This window comes from Anoplopoma fimbria, chromosome 9 (assembly GCF_027596085.1).
Source record: "Anoplopoma fimbria isolate UVic2021 breed Golden Eagle Sablefish chromosome 9, Afim_UVic_2022, whole genome shotgun sequence".
NCBI lineage: Eukaryota > Metazoa > Chordata > Actinopteri > Perciformes > Anoplopomatidae > Anoplopoma > Anoplopoma fimbria.
In genome coordinates, this window is record NC_072457.1 from 21285635 (window position 1) to 21306352 (window position 20718).

General features: G+C 41.5%; 1 protein-coding gene across 1 annotated transcript in view; it reads right to left on the reverse strand.

The window, feature by feature from the left end:
- The window catches only part of grin2bb (glutamate receptor, ionotropic, N-methyl D-aspartate 2B, genome duplicate b), an 85854-nt gene extending 73922 nt beyond the window's left edge, over positions 1-11932 (reverse strand). The window contains exon 1 of the mRNA XM_054603863.1: positions 11620-11932. Within this exon, the coding sequence (XP_054459838.1) occupies positions 11620-11628 (9 nt within the window). The 5' untranslated portion in view covers positions 11629-11932. The remainder of the gene's footprint in view (positions 1-11619) is intronic.
- Between the last annotated feature and the right edge of the window lie 8786 nt (positions 11933-20718).

Below are 20718 nucleotides of genomic sequence, written 5' to 3' on the forward strand. Positions count from 1 at the left end.
GAAGTGGGGCGAGGGAGAGAATAAATAGAGACATACACAAAAGAGATGGAGGTGGAGGAAGGAACAGCAATAAGAAACCCAGAGGAGGGAGGGAGGTGTGGAAGAGCAACACGGCTGAAGAAAGAAAGATGAAAAGAGGACATGATTAGCACAAGACGCTAAAAGAAGAGTCAAGGGTGGGGAGGAGGTTAAAGAAATCTAAGGGAGAAAAGCAGGAAAACCAAGCAATGAAGAAGGAAATGATTTCAATTCACAGTGTGTTGAGGGGGAAAAAGGATGGATATTCTGCTAAAGGGCTGGTGAATCTACTGAGAGGAGACACCGGGGGGGAACTATTAGAGAAACATCTTTTTAAAATAATGCAAGAAGTGTGACAGTGAACGAGGGAGGAGGGAGCGACCGAGACCCATTCGGATATGTGATTCTGTACAACGGCAGTGCTCGGTTTCCATAGTAACAATTCAAATATGCCTCCACATAACACCCTGATGGACAGAAAGATACACACAACTTGCAGTAATTCACGCCGCACACTGCATGCAGCGCGGGCCCTCTCCTAATAATACACAATTTACTTTCATCCAAGCGGGCGCTCGTCTTTACGACGACTCTCGCTGGTGAAAAAATAAAAGGTAATGAATAACACAGACGTACACACACACACACACACACACACACACACACACACACACACACACACACACACACACACACACACACACACACACACACACACACACACACACACACACACACACACACACACACACACACACACACACTGGGTAAGTTAATGCACTCCTGCAGATAGAGATGATCCGCTGCTCCGCCTTTTAGTGTACCTCGCATTAAAAATGAATCCCCGAGAAGGGCTACAGGCAAATAAACAGAAACAACAGGATGGAGGGAGCAGCCAGCCTGCAAACAGGCTGAGCAGGAGCCGCTTTTGCATCCACATCTCCACCCTCATTAACGGCCCCCAATTAATAACGTTTAAATGGAGGGTGTCAAGAGTGGATCATATTCTCCCTGCATAATAGAACAAAAGTAAACCTTCTAACACTGGGCCAACAAATCAGAGTTGACACATGAATTTATGTGCTCTCGTGTGCCCATTACAGCACTCACGTCGCAATTACAGTAACATGCGCGGCGGCGCCAGAGAAAACATGGATAAGTGGCCCTGAACAGCCACACGAAACACCCACATGTGTGCATTGTTTGTATCCCAGTAATTTACCGCGGACGTGAGTAACCCCGGTGCTCTTGTGAAATGACACACTTGCGTGAACAGCGAGCTGGACGTGCAGATGGTTTTTAGTGTAAGGTCAAGCGCCGTTTGGGTCAGACATCTGAGGCCATCTGAGGCCTCCTGATGTGTAGACATGGCTCCTGTTTTTCTAATATGAGAGTGCCCTTACATGCGTAACCACAAACACACACAAACACAGTCAGGTTCTTGTGCGTACAGCTGGCTCTGGGTCGAGCCCGATCATGTCAGTCATATCACACTTAACATTTACAAAGAGCATTGATCACAGAAGGATGCCAAATGGCACGAGCCACCAATAGAATAACCAGAGCTGCTTGAGACGCGCCAAGCACGCGCTCACACCGGGGGACTGCCAATCTGCCAATAAACATTCCCCGCTGATCAATCCGGCCACGAACCGCGTACCTCGACCAACTCGTCCTGTGGTAATGAACATGCGTGGACTTTTAGCGGTCAGATGTTTTTTCCTGAATACTGCGGGGGGGGATTACAGACTACTGTGTTTATACTGCAGAGGCTGGAAAGGCAGCAGCCGGAGAGAGACATTAAAACTGGATCTGCCACACTATTTAAAACACACGTAGGCCATCATTATCAGGCTCTACTACATCCCCGGAGACTTGATGTGGTGGCCTGCGCTGTATAGTGTTTGAGAGGCATTGTGGATAACATAAGCTGACAGGCATATCTATTAAGGAGCCCATTTACATTCGGTGGGTGGTCAGTTACAGGTGAAAGTGGCACTTTTGTCATCTGTACTGAAGCACACACTACATCAGACCTGATTATAAATAAACACAAATCGTACTAAACAGTGTGCTTTAATAAAAGCGAGAGAAGTCACAGCAGGTGACAATGTTTGATATTTCTTTTAACTGTTTCAACTCAAAGATATCATCAATAATTCAAAAATGTTCTTCATTTCACTGATTTTCCAACGCATCTATCCAACATGCTTCCTATGATAAATACTTTGTCGGTATGAGACTCCAACTACTTCTGTTCTATATTTAAAGGTGCAGTGTGTAGGATTTGGAAGCATTTAGCGGTGAGGTTGCAGAGTGCAACCAACTGAAATATCTCCCATGTATTAAGTGCGTAAGAGAACTGCTTTCAGGTTAGTTTGGGATTTAGAATAATCCCAGCGTAAAATAGAGTCCTGCAGTAAAGAGTCCAAAAACCAGGAAATGAACCCTTTAAGTCGTGTTTTTTTTAAATAAGCTCTGTGGTAAACACAAGCTTAGAGAGATTTTAACGTTGTGTTCTAAGATATGAGATACCTCAGTAAATATCTCTCTCTTGAATATTGAAGCTTTTACTCGTCTTTAAAAAAGGCGGTTGCTAACAAGTGGCTAGCCACAGGGTTTATTTATAGCTTAATATTAGCTTTTTACTTCTGCTGATTGCATTAAAGCTTCAAAAATCATAAAAGTAGCATTCATTTTCCCACACAACATCATTCACAACATGCTGTTCTATTTGTAGCTCTGACAGACATTTGTGAAAGATGAAGAGAGTTAAGCCCTCACTGCTTTTTGTTCACTCTTATTCAATGAACAATCAAAATACTGCTGGAGAGTGCACATCCAACCGTCCTAATCCTGAAACCCCCAGCACCAAAACACTGCTGGTGTCTTTGATGAATGACGTTCAGTCCGTCAGAGCTGTGTGACATTGTGTTCAGGTAATCAGACTTCATGCAGCTATAATGACTCCCCTGCAGGGGTGGTGGAAGTCAACACAAGTTCTATTTACATCCTCTGTAATTATTCAATTCTCTCACAAAGTCACTGCGAGTTTACCTCTACTCTGCTGTCATGTTCAGAATTGAATAAAAATGTACTGTAGTGCTGCTGAACACGCGACCCCATTTAAGTTATGTAAGGGGTGTTATTCTATATTTTAATACACATTCTTCTTTATTTCAACAAATCCAATGAAAAGACAGAAACCAACAAAGCGCTCAGAACAAAAACAGCCCTGAAATATGATCCAGACAGACAGATTTGAGTTACACATCCTCGACTTATCAGGGCCAAAACACTACACAGTGATTCATAGTACTCCTAGAGAGAATTCACAAAAATGATCATGGTTGCAATTGTTTTATCTTTCACGGGAAGATGTTGCGTTGAGGTCCGGAAAAATTGCACTAAATGGTCACCAAGCCAATTTGTTTCTACTGAGTGGGATAATCTTTAAAAATAGCTCAAATCTAGTTTCATTTGTACAAAAAAAGGTGTTTATTTACTCAAATCACTTGGGCACTAAAGTTTTTAGCAAATGTTACTCAACCAGTAGGAACTAGAGCATTTGTTGGGGACTATTTTCAGCTGTGGATTAACACACATTTGTGGCCTTGTGAGAACGAACGGCAGCAGGACGGTTATTTTGAGATCGACTAGAAATAAACTCCCATTCCCATCATAGCAAGGGAACACGTCATCAACTGCAACAGTGTGGCTGAATACTTTTTAAATAGTTTTTAAAAAATGGAAGTCTATGGCACATCATGTGTTTACTTTTGTTCTTTTCATGGCATTTAATACCCAAAAATAAAGATTATCACACACTTTATCTTTTTTTTTTAAATCATGCAGATTCTTTGAGACACTTTTTTTTTTTTTTTTTTTGTAACAGATTGGGTTGAGAGAGGCTGAGACAGATGGAGATATTGTTATAGAATTATCAGCAGAGTAGGAAAAAGAAGACAGATAGTCAGAGTAATATAATATATAACATAGTATTATAGTATTATAACAGTCTTTCAGTAATCTGATAATTCAGGGTTCTCTATTGAATAATCCGTCACCTCTCTGCCGTCTTGAAGGGCCAGAATGGCATGTGAAAAAAATCACTAGTTCATTGAAAAGGGTCTTGGGTGTATTAAGTGCACTTTAGTGTGGTCAAGAATCCTCTCTGTGCTAATTGCACTTATAATGAGACACACTATGGATCTCTGCTGTCTTACCGAGGCGGCCCCGGCCCTCTAAATAACATTATATGGTCTCTTCATCAGAGGCAGATAAACTGACCGAGACGGAGAACGCACACACACACACACACACACACACACACACACACACACACACACACACACACACACACACACACACACACACACACACACACACACACACACACACACACACACACACACACACACATGTGCAACCAGTGCACGTGCACACGCAAATACACACACGCAGCCACGAGGCACGGGGATGAAGAAAACGCAGGATTGAGGCGAGGGAACATCTATCCTCAGGGGTCTTCATTACCTCATTGAAGCCATTTATTCCACTAAGGTTAGGTCTCTCCTGCTCTGGACTTAATTTAGCAGCGAAGTGACGTGTCCCCCCCGCAGCAATACAGGGGTCTTCTACAGCCTGGACCACCACTGCACAGTATATTATAGACGCGTACAATATATAATGAGGTCTCCAGCCGGTTTTCTTCTAAAAAAGGTATCATAATAAGTCACGTCAATGCAATGTGTTAGCAGGTTTTATCTGAAGCAGAGCGGTCTCTGAAGAGTCGGTCACACGCTCTCTTTCTATCAGCCTCAGACGATAATGTACTTTCTCACAGGCCTTTCTGAAAAGCTGAAACACGATACTGGAGTTTTTTTATCCTCACTCTGAGCCAATTTGGTGTCATCTACTTTACTCGTGGCAGAATCTGAGCAGCTACGGCTCTCTCGAGGCTTTTGATAGCACGCCCGTGGCACCTTAGACTCATGGGAGTAGCTGTATTGAAAGACCTGCTAATCACTTTGTTTTATAATTCCTCTTAATCACCCGAGGCCTCACACCCGCCCAAGACCTCTGTAGTCCCCCACAACACCTCTGCACCTGTAGCTGCACTGAACTCCAAGCTACAGAGGCCTCTGAGCCAGGCCGTGTTGTTTTTTGTTGAATTAATAGGATTTTTTTAATTTATTTGATCCTATGACATGACAAAGCCTTTTTTTTTTCTGCGAGTCAACAACCAAACAACATCCAGAAAATATCTGCTCAGACTTGAAGCCCAGTTCTCAGGTGTGAAAAAAGACATTATCACATATAAGGATAGGACATGTTGCTATTTTCCTTTTTTCTTGAAATGTTCTCTGTCTGCCTGGTAGGTATATGTTATGTCCTGCAGAGTGGCCATGACAAAATAAAAACAAAAGGAAATATAATTAAGGCATTTTGTGATTTTGGACCAGGTCTGTCTGCATTTTGGCATCAATGTCTTCATTCATCATGTCCTCATTATATAGAAAACCTGTGACCAGCCAAGCCTGGCTTTAGCTACAGATGTGTGTCGCTGTAAACTCCAACCGTTTAACTCTGAACCTGACAGCCAGCTACATGATTTTCCTTTGGAGGACCTTCTTTGCACTCTCCTCTCCATTAGGTGAGCCAAAAATACAAGGCACCATTATAACGTGTGTGGCTGTTTAAAAGGTGTGACGAGTAATGTTACTGGCTGAGCATCAATTATTAATAACAACCACACCTCTCTATTTATATTCCACTTTATCAACCTTTTGTGTGCACGGCTTGATGTCTTTGAACAGAAACAGAAAAAGTGTTAAGTCACGCTATTATTGACTCCGAGCATGGCAGAGTGCTGATTTCTGTTATTAAAAGGTTAAAAGGTTTTCGGTCTTGTAGACACTTGTATACTTTGTATGTCAACAAATTTGTCACTTGATTAATTAACATAAAGATTCTGTTTATGTCTATGAAACAAACTCAACATAATACACTAAATTGAGCATCCATAGAGTTCATCATCTGGACAGAAGTAACGTTTCTATACAGCAGCTCGCTCTGGTTCTCCACTCTTCATCAAGTCTCTCAGATTATTCGCTGATTAAATCCCTGAACATCTCATTCATTATCTTCACAACCTCACAAGACTATATGAGCAGTGAATCAGGCTCTGATTTCCATTTAAATCTGAGTGGGTCTACTGATACGCTATGAAGTGCTCGTCTAAAAGAGCTTATAAAACCTTAAGATTTGTTGCTGATAACCTGAGATGAACAACTGATCCCATCCTCGTATGAATATGACTCTGCTTGTCACTAAGCGAGCACTATGTACCATCATGCATTGCGCTGAGGGAAAAATGGTTGAGAGGAGAGAAAGCAGCGCAATTGAGAGAAATCCATGAGTTGAGGCACAAAAATGATCAGTTTAATGTGAGCAGAGCACATTACAAACGGCCACAAAGTCCTTACCTTTCACAATAAAAGTCCTTGACATACACGCTGCATCAATACCAGGAGGAACTTAAATTCACTCAGATCACTAAGCTAAGAGGCAACTCATCAAAAAAGCTTACAATATGTTTTTATTACCAAAATGAATATATATTCAGACAGACACAGTCCAAAACCCCAAATCTTCCATTTACAAGGATATCAAAACAGAGAAGCAGGAACTAAGTATTAATGGATATTTATGCTTGAAAAATGACTTAAATTGTGAATTTTCTGATCATCTCAGCTCTTCATCCAACCAGAACCTGGGACATTTATTTTAAGATCCGAACACACCGAATCCTACACCAATAAATCTCAGTAATATAAGCCCGCACACTGCCCTCCACTTAGGCCTAAATGTGGCAGCAGAGCCCCAGACGGATGGTAACACGTCCTCTTTCTCTCTTCTCTCAGCTTCCAATTTACCCCCCTGAGAGGTTTGCTCTAGCTTTCAGCCTCTGTCTCGCTGATCACCTGCTCCTCTGCTTCGTTAGAAAGAACGACAAAAAAAAAAAAAAAATCACTGATAACTGCAGCTCTTCCCCACTGAGCTGGTGTTGGGCTCTCATGTTGGAGTCTGTACGTGGAGGGGCTCCTACGCTCCTCAGACGGCTGCACTCCTAAGTCTCAAGTCACTGATGATTGATTGACAGGTTGCCCCCACTGAGGGTCAAATACAGACAGAGTCATTGACACATGGAGTAGGTTAGCTGCAAAAAGGTTGTGGAAAATCAACAAGATTCAATCAGATTTTAACATTATTATTTTTCCAACCGGACCCTTACAAAAGATGGAAATGAAAACAGTGACTTTACTCTTATTTCCAACAGGTATTATCATTGTACTGCTGTTTACACAAATGAATTACTTTGGAAACAAGATTTGAACCTGTCAGGATTTCCTCCTCTTTAAAGCAAACTGCCTCTGTTGATCAGTAGCTCTACACGCTTATTTCATCCTCCAAATATGTTTTGTTCTCCTTCCTTCCTTTCAACAATTCCCTCTCGCTCTCTGAAAACATAATCATCCTCTTATCATCCCCTCTAAGCAAAGATTTCTTGTGAACCTGATGTGAGAACAGTGTCATCAAATATCTGATTCGGCTATCAAACCCCCCCATCAGTTCCTTTCATCTCCGCACCTCGACCCTTTACTCAGCCAGTAGATCTTGTCTTTTTGTTCTATCGCTCTCTTCCCTCCAACTGAAGTATTATATGAAAAAAAAAACATCTTTCTTCCCTGTCTGTCAGTGGAAGAGCTTCAAAAAGACCGCCCTTTGGCATGACATGAGAAAGTGTGACTGTTTCTGATCAGATGTCTGCATGTGCCAGCCCAGACATCCTGGTTGTGTTATTAGAGAACATCAACAGGGTGAACGACAGATCCATAGTTCCGTTTCTGCATCAGTGACTCCTATAGCAATGGCTCCCGTTTGCATTGTGTTCAGTTTAGGCAGAGCCCTCACAAACAAGATATCAACGCAGACCGGTTGAATGCCTGCTGACTTCAGCAACAGAACGGCACACCGAGAAGCTGAGCAACGTGGGTAGAGGCGGTATCACAGCGTTGGGCCCCCTTTTTTCTCTATTCTTAGCTCTTCCTCCTTCTCTCGCAGTCACACATGACTAGGTATAGAAGAGGAGAGGCAGAAGAGACATCTTGAGTTTCTGTCTCTGACTAAACAATAGAATGGCAGCTATACTCGGTTTCCATTTTATTGAACTACGGTCAGTCTGGAGTGTCTTTTTTCTTTTAACTACCATTTAAACTTGGGTGAAATTATCATTACATTTGTAATCATCTATTGAAAATGTAAAGGAAAAGTGCCACAGGCCGTGTCTTGTACCTCTGCGTGCCCTGTTGCACGCAATAAACTAGGCAATCTTTTTGTAACACCTGCATGTTAAGCACGCTGATTGGTTGATCCAATGCTGAGACCAGGGTTCTCCTTCTATAACTTAAGGTCCATATCTGATTGATTGAATTCTGACTATCACCTACACTGCGCTGTAGATATGCCACTGTCAGCTGTAATGACCGTGTCATCCTACATCATCTTTTTTGCTTCAAAAACTGACACATTCCGTGTCACTGCGTGTGAGGGAAAGTTAGCCAGCAAACAGTGGCAGCTTGGCATGGTAATATTTCAACCCAACTGTCATTGAAATTATGTTTCGTTATTACCATTTAATTGTTTTGTTTTTTCTATCTAACAAGCTTTTCAAATCACCAAAAAAATGTGTTTTGTAAAACTTAATCTAACCATCTGGCAGTAAGTGCCCACTAGATGGCGCTCTGAGAACCACCCGTGGGTGGTCGGGAATAGCTGCTTTAGAATACATAGTTTCAGCAACAACAGAGTTAATATTATATTCCTTTTTTCCTAGATTGTGTTGCATGAATCATTTCTTAAAAATGCATTCTGAAAATGCATGGATGATAGAGGCTTTTCTGAGGCATTGTGTAACTACTTTGCATTTTTTCTCTCTCTCTCCCCTCCTTTCTCTCTCCCTCTCTCTCTCCCCCTCCTCTCTCTCGCTCTCTGGTTCTGAGTAAACAATAAACACACCAGGCTGCTCAGCACCTGTAATCCTTCAACAACTCAATCAACATTTGTTAAGCCGGTCGCATGAGGCTTTGCATCCAAAACTGAGTCAGCCGGCTGTCTGCGAGTACCGGCGTCGGCGTTTTCGACGCCCATATATATTCGTGGCACTTCACCGCGGCTGCTCTGTTTTTTTACGGTTCACGGACAAGAGAGCCCACGCTCAGGATCCAGTAAACCCCCTCCACCCCACCTTTACCCAACCCACTCTCCAAAAACATGCAGCATCACGACGCATGCTGCAACAGCACGCCCCTCCCAGGGCCTCGTTGCTTACGCTCTCGGAGCTACATCTGTCTACAAAGCTGCCTCCTTCATCCACTGTCAGCGAAACTCCCTCTGGATTTACCGCCTGCGCCTGGATCTTTGCCTGTCTGTCTCTTTTTCTGTCTGCCACGCCTTAACCCTTTGCTCGCTCTGTCATGCTCTCTTTTTTTTTTTTATTTGAGATGGAAAATCTGCCCTAGAAACACAGTTCACATGCTGCCATTTCAAGCCTGCAGTGTCAGCCAATACACAACTGTGGGAGACGGAGGGAGAAGTTTCACATTGTAACATTGGGGGTGAGGGAGCTGGTATGGAGCTGTGGGGAGCTGTTGGGAGCTGTGTGGGGAGCAGTGGGGAGCTGTGGGGAGCTGTTGGGAGCTGGGGAGCTGTGGGGAGCTGTGGGGAGCAGTGGGGAGCTGTGGGGAGCTGTTGGGAGCAGTGGGGAGCTGTGGGGAGCAGTGGGGGAGCTGTGGGGAGCAGTGGGGAGCTGTGGGGAGCTGTGGGGAGCAGTGGGGAGCAGTGTGTGTGCAGCAGTGCAGCAGGTCTGCTCGCTGCTTAAGCTGCTGTGTTTGTGGAGGAGGGACATAACCAGCTGTGACACACCTCCTCCAAGTCGCGCTCCGACAAAGATGCGCGCCATAGTAGGATAGCCACATCTGATCCTGCGTCGGTGAACGCAAACGTGGAGGAGCTCAGTTTTAGATTCGTGAGCATCAAGTTTTCTCACCGAGAGCTTAAAACAATCCAGCCAGGCATCTGATCACCGAGAGACCAATCCTGGACCCGCTCCATCGGTGGCAGCAGCACACGGTGACAGAACGTGGGATTTTGAGGCACTTTCTGTTGCAAAAAAAAAAATCTCCACACAAACTTACACAATGACTTTTAACTGGTCTAAAAGTTCATTCTCACACAAGAATGTCGCGTGTGAACTCTCCTTTTCTGAGCTGATTTTATTTGATCTCCTCTCATACTTGTAGTCTTCGTCGCGATGGACAAGTCTTTCCTTTATCTTTACTCGCCCCTGCAACTTTTAAATGTGCCTTTCTTATCAGTCAAACTCCTGAGCGGCTGCTGAAAGGAGAACAAGCTCGCCAATAAGATGGGCTCTGTCTTCCCCATTCTCCTGCTTTACACGGGTACTATTGTCTAGGCCTGTTCCCCCTTGTGGAGCAGCACAAACGCATCGTTTTGAAGCCGGTGCCTCGTTATCTCAACGCTGGGCTACCTCACAAAGCACAGCAAGAAAGAATGTGAGACAAAGAAAAAGACAATTTGTCCTTTCTTCTTTGCAGTCTGAATGTTCATCCTTCTCTATCCTGTCCTCTATTTGTCTTGCTCAAATTCAAGAACTTCATAAGCTTCTAAACATACATTTAAACATAAAGATTTGTGCACTTTATTGTGGCTTTAATTGTCAAACAAAATAAGTACAATTAATTACCATACGGATCTTGGTTTAAAGCCAATTTCTAGTATATGTGATCACTACAGCCCAGTGAACTCCAAGTGAAAAGCTCCTAACTTTAATATCTATACTGTTTTTCTTTATAAGACAAATAAACCCAGTCACTGATGAACTTCACTAAAACAAACCATAAGGCAGATCCTGGAGGCTACTATCTCAAGAGGCACCAGGTGTGTCTTCACAAGCAACATAATACTGTATGATCTAATATCCAACATAAAACATCTGGAGATGTGTTTCAACCAATTATTTCCAACTCCTCTGATGTTTAATGTGACCTGTAATTATCTCGAGTGAGGACAATTTCTGCGGTTTAATTAGGGTCAAATTAACAGACACAGGAAACAGAACGCTCACAACTGTTGAATACTTTGAATATTTTATCTTCTAGGATGGAGTTAGGACTAGAGCCGGAATGCTTAGTTAATTTATCAATTGTCAGATAGATATTTGGCAGTTTTAATAATCAGTTATCAAGCAGAAATGCCACCGGTTCGTCAACAAACAATTTGAAGACGTCGCCTTGGACTCTCCAACTGTGACAAGCATTTTTCACTATTATTTTTTACTTTTTTATAAAATAAACTGGGTGATTAATCAAAAGAAATTGCCTGCTATAGTACAAATTAGGACCATTTTAATACAGGAAGTTTGACGCAAAAGTTCAGCTGATATTGACCTTGGCAAATAAAACTTTTTGGGGGGGGAGTTTCAGGAAAAGCTCAAACAAACACACAAATATTACCTACCTTGAACATTGCCAGCCCGGATCTCCTCTCTGCTCTTCAGAACTGGCATGATGGAGTGATCTGGGATTCGACTCCTCCTCTCATAGCCTCGGATGAAGGGATGGTAGACAGATGAAGTCACACACGGAAGACTGAGGTGGGGGGGTCTTGCAGGGCGAGAGGTGAGCGTTCTTGGGTTGAGTGAGGGTGGAGGTGGGCGACGCCGGTGCTTAATCAGGGTGAAGGTGACTGTTTTTAAAGTGTATTAAGACACTTAACGCTTACAAACATTGTTTTTTCCGTAAAAAGAGGCCTAAAAGGGTGAATCTGCTTTTCTAACTTGGTTGAAATTTGCTTTTGACTGAGATGTTAAAAAACTTTAAAAGTTGACCATCAACTCAAAATGTCTTGGTGCTTGTGAACTCAATAAAAGAAACAAAAAGATGACAGATGGTGAGGGATAAAGGGACACTCCTTCATTCGTCCCTTTCCATCCAATTCTCCTTCCCCTTCCTCCAACGCCGGCAATGCAGCACGCCAAGGTCTCCTCCCAGAAGTCTGCGAGCGTGCGAACACAGTTGCCGTGGAGATGAGGAGATGAGCAGCAGTGGGTGTGCACGTACTCCTCTTCTTCTTCTTCTTCTTCTTCTTCTTCCCTCCCTTCCTTCCTTCTTCTTCTTCTTTTGGCTTTGCTTGCCTTCGTTTTGCTTTAGCCAGTCATGATGATCAGTTCTCCGGCCCGCTCTGCGCTCTCCTCTTTCTCAATCTGAAGGTGAGAAGAAGAAAAGGACAGAGTCAGATGGCAGAAAACGAAAGTGGAGGGGTCTGTTGTTGGTGAAGGCTGAAAGCCACTGGGTACACAAGTCAATTGCGTCTGAGGTCAAGGCTTAAGTCAGTCAAGCTGCTGTGTCTACATGCCCCATTTCACTGCAATCTCAACGTGTTGAACATTATCGTCTGGTAATATCGATGTGCTGTTCTCTCCATGGGAGACGCTCACGGCGCTTTTGTTTTATCTGTGTTTTAATCTTGTATTTCATAAACTATGGGGCATATTTCAAATCGAGATTTTTTTCACAATGATCATATCAAGTAATCCCCTCTTTAAAATCTCTGGTTATATTGGGGCAGTTGTTGCAATTCACCTGCTTTATGGTTTATTGGCTTTTTATTTGATAACTGCATTAACGTGATCGAGCACCTTGATTCGTCAGGTATTTTAATTGGCTCAAAATGGATATCCTGTCTGGTCATTTTATCATCAAACTGTTTCTCAATTTAAACAGAAAAACTTATGTGATATGTGTCGTTGCAATGTGGAGCTCCCCGCTCACCTGCCGGGAAAAGTCTGGCGGAAGAAGCGAAATTACGCATTTTGGCAAAGTTTTACTGAACCACAATAAGTATATATATCCATATCACCGTATAAAATCATATGCAACATGATGGATTTTATCAATATCTCCTACTCCTAATTGTATCTGGAATTATCTCCGGTTATATCTATTAATTTACATTCACAGATAAAAAAAAAAACAATCCGTCCCTCCCTTGCACTGGTTCTATGATGTGTTACTGGGACACTTTTTCCCAAAAAATCTTTTGGAGTTAATCATCTCACAAGGTTTCACATGCAAGGTGTTTAAATTAGTTTACCTAACGCAACATGTGTTCCTCTATTGAAAGCAGGCTAATGTAGAGGATGTTATTAAGGACATTCTGTGTCCCACAGACAGTTTAGGGTCCCAAGTTTATTAGCCGATTATTCGATTAGTCAATTCAATAATGAAAATGAATCAGCAACTCATTTTTTTTTTTTTTACAATTCTATGTTTCCTTCGTCTAGAAGGCAGTTATTTGCTGATGTTCTAAGTCTTCTACCCTCAAGTTTAGTTTCAAGGTTTTTGGACATTTTAAGATGTCATCTTGGACTCTGCGATACTGTGAGAGATATGTTTTTCTACTTTATTATATTTTATAAACCAAACAATTCATTAATTAATCGAGAAAACAATCCTCAGATTAATCAATGATGGAAATAATTGTAAATTGCGGCCACTGTTATGTATGTTCTGCCTAATGTGTAATACTTTCAGTCTTTAACGGATCAAGGGAGTTGTCATTTTAACGTGTACATGCTCAGAGGGATACGACTGTGTTTGTGTGTGTTTATCTGAGGAAGTCGGATGTGGAGGTATACACTATTTAGCCTAAGGAAAATTGTCAGAGGATATCTGCATGTGTAGAATTTTAATCCCGCCTGGCAGTGGGATGAATTATTCATTCAACAAATTTTATTTACTAAAATCCATCTTTCTCTCTGACTCCTTCAAAGTCTAATTATCTCCGACTCTCACAGTCGTATTAAAATGACACTGATAGCTTGACTCATGCAGAATAATACAGTATTTCCATAAATAAACCTTAGCAGAAAACATCTGAATACAGCTTGTTTGTTTGTTTAGTTCCCTCGGCTAGCTTGATGAATCAACAGCTTTTGAAAAATGTTGAATACTGTTATTTGGTGCCAGTTATTCCAGAGAGTATTTCTTTTACTGGAGCAAAAGGTTTTAATGTGTGTATGTATGTTACTTCCCTACTTTATCAAAATGCCAAAATGTGTGTCAAATGAAACCTCTTTCTATTTTTCTGGTCGGTACAACGTTTCATTTGCTTTAAGGACGCCACCGTTCTTGATGTGAAACCAACCAACATTGGAGTTCTTGGTTTGCTCAGTATCTGAGGATCTCCACAATCTTAATGACTCCTCTTTTCAACATAAATCCTTCATTAGCCTGAAACCCAAGAGGTGAGCGTGCCCTTTTAAGACTTTATATTTTAACTACTACTGTGCGTTCACAGCGAGGCCACATCCCATTGCTATTTTTTCAAAGATGTACTAAATCATTTAGACTGTTTGGGCTTAAAGACACCGGGTTAGAAATCAACTTGAAACTTTGAGGGCAGGGGCCAACCCTTTCACTCTGTTGATGGAGAATACTTGAGGAGGACGCGGTCATAGGACCCTAGTTATGTTTTGTTTGCATGTTTTTAAATATTAAGGGACAGCTAAAGGGCGCAAATGGCTGCGGACGCTTGAGTATTTAGCGTTCTTAAAGACAGCTCCTGACTGATTGAAGTCACATAATAAGGATTTGCTTTTTAAGTGTTTTAGCAATTCAAAGTTTGTTGTTGTTCTGTCTAATCATCTTTAGTAACCGTGCTATTTTTCATATGCTATTTAGCTGATTAGCTTGTTAACTAACATAGTAAGACTTCTGGTTGTACAAAAGCTAACACAGCATTGGATCAACTATCCACCGCCTCGTTTTGGCATCTATATGTTCGCCATGTGCTCATTAAGGTCATGCTGAAGAGTCGGATCCAGTAAAGCTGGTGCGTGAGTCACATGGGATCTGTGATTCATTCCCAGAGATCTAGTCATTTTTAGAGATCGGTTTGCAGATCCATCGAGCAGGAGACAAGAAGAAACGTAATGGAGGAGGAGGAGGAGGAGGAGGAAGAGGAGGAGGAGGGCATCAACAAAGCATAGGTTGACAAAGCTCAACCAACTAAAATGCACAATAAGGAGAGGAAGAAAGGAATGCATGTAAACGCATGCACCTGCACACAGCACTGGACTAATTGAGTGAGTCAACTGACATAAGCTGACAAATTGAACCAAAGTATTTGTAAACGGTTTCTGCCGCGATTAAGAAATTGCCCGTCAGTGAGAAGTCTCTGTTGCTCAAAAGAGCTATTGAGAGACGGGATAATGCGTGAAATCATTAGATATAACAATTTATATATATATATATATATATATATATATATTTATAGAAAATGGATAAAGATCAAAGGCATGGTCTGATAAACAACCAATTAGTCACAGCAGGGTGAAGAAAGGTTTAGCGGCACAAGCAAATGTGGTGGAAAATATAACGAACACGCTTTTGCAGAGAATCTGCTGATTAAAGTTCATGCATGGCCATCATCATCATGCAGACATTCAAATGCGCGCACACACACACACATATGCACACACACATGCACACACACACACACACACACACACGTTCAGTGCATACACCCGCTGTCCATGCATGTGCATACACTCAGTTGCGGAGAAGAAGTGGGTGCTGTATTGATTCACTACTCACCTAATTAACTCTTTTCTGTAACACATAATTTATAGACTGTAGTGGAGATGTTTTACAGAGGAGCAGAGTTGAGACACAAAAGCAAAGACAGAGCAAAACGAGTGGTCCTTCATATTCCTTCATGACGACTTCCCACTCAGAACAATCAAAGAAAGAGGTGTTTATTAAGCCCCCTTGTCAGTCCATAAGAGAGAAGGAGGAAGGAGACTAAAGTGGCTGGTCTGGGCCTACGCTACTGGGCGTAAATTTACACCTTAGTGCACAGGTAGATGTCCATGGATATAAAGGCTAAAAACTTACAGTCTAGAGAGGGTAACGCTTTAAAACAGCGCTCCCAAAAAGGTGTGGCAGTGAGAAGAAGAGACGAGGCATCAAACACAACGTAAAGAAAGCAGGGGGAATGTGACAGAGGAGAGGAGGGACGTCTGGATGAGATGGGGATATTAAGTTCTATCTATTTTTATCTGTCTATCAGTCTGTCTCTACCTCACAACCTGCACACCGGCGATTACACCTTGAAACCAAAAGGAGTATTACCCACTTAATCCACTGTTCAACGTCCAACTAATGCCAACCGGTCTCTCTTGTCCGACAGAAGATGAGAATGGAGACAAGTGGAAAGGGGGAGAGTTTGGGGATGAAAAACAGACAAAAACAATCTATGCGAGGGGAGAGGAAATTGAAAACATGCAACAACAAAAAAACACGAAAAATATTTTGATGATAGTAAAGACCTTATTCAAGGTTTTAAGATTGTGTGTGTTGGGAGGGATATATGAGAACTAATAGCTGCTGATGGACTGGCAAAAATGAAGAAAAACAAACATGGAGAGTGTATCATTTAGTTTAGACTAAATCTTCGCATCTTTGCCAAATTCTAACCATAAAAGGAACATAAAATAAAAGGAAGCCAAAGTGCCAAGAGATTAATCTCATTCTCCCTCGGGACTGAACTTTATGTTTTCTTCCCTTGTTTTTTTCACAACAGGCAGCAAAACAAAAAGATATATTTGTCGAATGAATTAAATGACATGTTGACACATGAAAAATCAATTTCTCAAAGACAACGATTAAAAATGGGCGCACTTTGCCACGATGAGAAGAACAGATGAGGAGGAGGGTGTGAAAACGGTGCGAGACCAGACCGACATCGACCCACTGAGCACTGTTGTTTTAGGCATAGTTTAGTGTGAGAGCGCATGTGTGTGTTAATGTGTGTTTTATGTATACGTAAAGCACACACAAATACACACAGACAGACAGATGGACAGACACTAAACGATAGTTAACCTACCTAGAGTAACATTTAAGAATCCCGCACGGGTGTGATGCAAAGAAAATGGGTGTGGAGGGACCAAAAGAGAAGGAAAAGGGAAAAAAAGAGTCATTCATGAGGAGTTTTTTTTAGTTGTCTTTGAAAAAAAAAAAAAAAAATCATCCAAGTTCATATAACATCAGACTTTAGAGACAGAAAGGCGTAGGATGGGGAATGATGAACTGATGGCGGCAGCTAGAAATGAAATGGCAAGGAGGGACTGACAGGTATGATACGGTTTGGTGAAAAGGGGGGAAGAGTGGAGAGAAGGAAAGGAAGGATAAAAATTGAAACAAAACTCCTCCCTCCTTCCCCTTTTCTCTCACTCATAAATAGAGAAAATTGTACACCAAGTAGATGGAGAAATAGATGAGGAGGCAAGTGACGGAGAGAGAGACTATATGAAAAGATGAAGCACCTCCCAGCACCGCGATGAGGAATAAGAAAAATATAAAACGAAAGAAAAAATTGAATACTCCAAAGCCTTCCGTTTTTGCTCTGTTAAGTGAGGTGAGGTGAGGGAGGTGGGGGGGGGGGGGGGGACTGTCAGTTATATCCCCCTCTCTCTCTCTCTCTCTCTGCAACTGGTCAGTCTTCTTTTATCTTCTCTCCTCCTCAAAGCGAGGTGCCACCTTCCCCCCTTCAGATGAGCTGTAACCCTTCGCCAAGACAGCTGTTAGACATGGCACTCAAGGCTGGCTGCACGGCGGGGTGCTGCTACCCAGAGATACAGAGAGTGGAGCCGGAAAAAACACACCTCTGTGCTGGCAGAGAGCGCAGAGCACAACTCAAACTGCACTCACTCACTCTCCTCCCCCTCTTCTAGAGAGAGAGAGAGAGAGAGAGAGAGAGAGACAGAGAGAGAGAGGGATGTGGAGGTGGGTCCCTCTATAGGATTGTGAATTAGAGAAATGCTACAGTAAAGAAGGGCTGCTGCAACAATTGTCAAGAATATTGTTTCCACAAAGAAAGCAATGGCTCCCTCTGTTGTTACCAGTGTGCTCGGAGAGGAAAGGGAAATAGTCAACTGTGATGTATGACTGGAGATTATCAATTAAGGAATAACACCCTCTGCGGATGAAATGTTTTCCTAAAAAGGGGCAATTTTCAAAGTGTTGATGATATTAATGTCACTATTAAAAGTTATATTTGTCACAATGGTCCTCCACAAAAGGTGTCCCAGCAACATTTCAGTAACTGTAACATGTATTTCACACAGTATTCTCTCACTATCTCTATCATGGGTTTCAACTTCCACCAAAAATATCAAACCTGTCAAATTCTGTAAACTAGGGAAACACACAAGTACTATAAAAAGTAACTAAGTACATTTACTCACATACAGTTCAGTTTTGAGGGACTTGATACTCTTATTTGACAGCTATAGTAACCTTTCACAGGTATCGTTAACTCTTAGACAGAAGAAACACACTTACTTTGTTGTGAGTGGTCTTGAATGAAACATGACAGCTGGTCCTGTTAAATATTTCATTTAATTACCGTATTCTCCGCACTATAGGGCGCACTGGATTATAAGGCGCATTAAGCGAAACAAAACAGTCAGTCAGTCAAACTTCCTCCACTTCCGTACCAGTGATTCATTAATGTTGAATTCTCTCGCAGCTGCTCTATTCCCATGTTCTACTGCGTGACTGACAGCCTTGAGTTTGAAGTCTGCGTCGTAAGCGTGTCTCTTGACAGGAGCCATGTGGGGTCCTTATCCACACACACTGTAATATTATGGTGAAGCACAGTATGTATTACTCCGCGACGCTCCTGACTTGTAGTTTACCAAAGTCGTACTGAAACATGTTGACAGAGCGCCGTGGACCACACAAAACCGCTTCGAGGTCAGTAAACACAACCAGAATTAATCCATATATAAAGCGCTCCGGATTATAAAGCGCACTGTCGTTTTTTGAGAAAATTAAAGGCTTTTAAGTGCGCCTTATAGTGCGGAAAATACGGTAATTATATGTCATTTTCGTTTTACAAATTGGATTATAAATTATATTATTCTAACAATTAAGTAGTAATTTACTTATATTATCACAACTAGTTTCAACAAGGCTTTCAAATTAATAAAAATATATATATATATTTCTTTTCTTTTTTTCTGCCTAATATATTAGCCATATCGCCTTTAGAGGGCTTGGTGCCATACAAAGACATTTCAGTATAGAAACAACTGGTGTCATCCCTCCATAGTTTTTCCACCATAGAGCACTAAGAAGTTAATTTCGTAGTTATGGTTCAGCTGTAAAATATTGTACTTGGAACTCAATTTCTTAAAAAATTACACACATATAAAAACATTTAAAAAATTGAAGCATCTGTATCATGAATTGTTTGTTTATGTAAAATAAATTGAAAACATAAGCCAATATATTCATAAACTTACAAATAGAAATGTCAGTATTGGCCTTAAAACAGGGCCATACTTATAATATAATTACAAGAAGTGATCAATTCAAGTATAACAACATTACATTACATTACACATTACACTGTGCAATAATAGTTAAAAAAGTTAAAATAGTTAAAATAGTTGGGGGGGTTTTCTGTCTGTAAATATAATATTTCAGTTATTGTTGTTTTTTCTACTGTTTTTTTTTTTATTGCTTATTTATAATACTTGTTTTATTTTATTTTTTATTTTTCATTTTTATTTTTTATCTTGTCTTCTTCTACTATGTCTCTTGTGTGCACTTTACTCTACGCTGTTGTAAGCCTGCAAATTTCCCCGCTGCGGGACTAATAAAGGATTATCTTATCTTATCTTATCTTAATACCAAATCATTAGAACAGACAGAAAGTTTAGGCTGAACAGCGCCACTCGGTGGTGACTGAGAGCATTTATTGGCAGCTCAAACATGAGCAGGACATAACTGCATGGTTAACTGCTTGGACTGACGAAGGACCACAAAATCAAAATGAATGATCATGATGTGACCATTCCTTAAAGGTGGCTTATGAACTGTTTTTGAGTTTAAGCCTCAATTCACAGCATGAGTACCAGTGGTGCGATTCTCTATGTAAGTTCTGAAGTACATGTGAAAGGTGGTGAAAATGCTGAGCTTAGAGAAAAACAGAATAAACCAAACAGTCAGCGACCTCAAATCTCAAATCTTTGAACGAAATTGAACGAAACTTTTTGAATCGACAACTTTATTTGTTATTTTCATCTTACAAATAAAGCCTCATATTTCTTTTTCTATTGACTTAGAACCTGAAAGATGCTTGAATTAACTGCTCAATGTGACATAAACCGCCCTAAGAAACGCGATCATAGGCCTCAGGATCAAAGTCCACCATACTGAATGGGTAAACTCCCATGGCTCAAATTTCCCTTCAAGTTTCAAGAGTTGGTCCACAGTTCCACGAGCAGGACAGAATCTGCATGGCTACTCCCAAATCTTAAGTTTGACAATCAGCCAGTGTGTCCTTTAATCAGCACCGTGGCATACGCTTCCCTTTGCTCGCTGATTGATTGGAGCCCACCCTGCATTAACCAACATCTACCCTTTACAAATCATCTGATGGTTTGTCCGAACACAACTGAGTTACTGCTTTAAGAAACAACAAAAGCTGCATTCCGTCTGGCCTCCTGCCTCTTGCTTGAAGAGTCCCCACATCTAACCACAC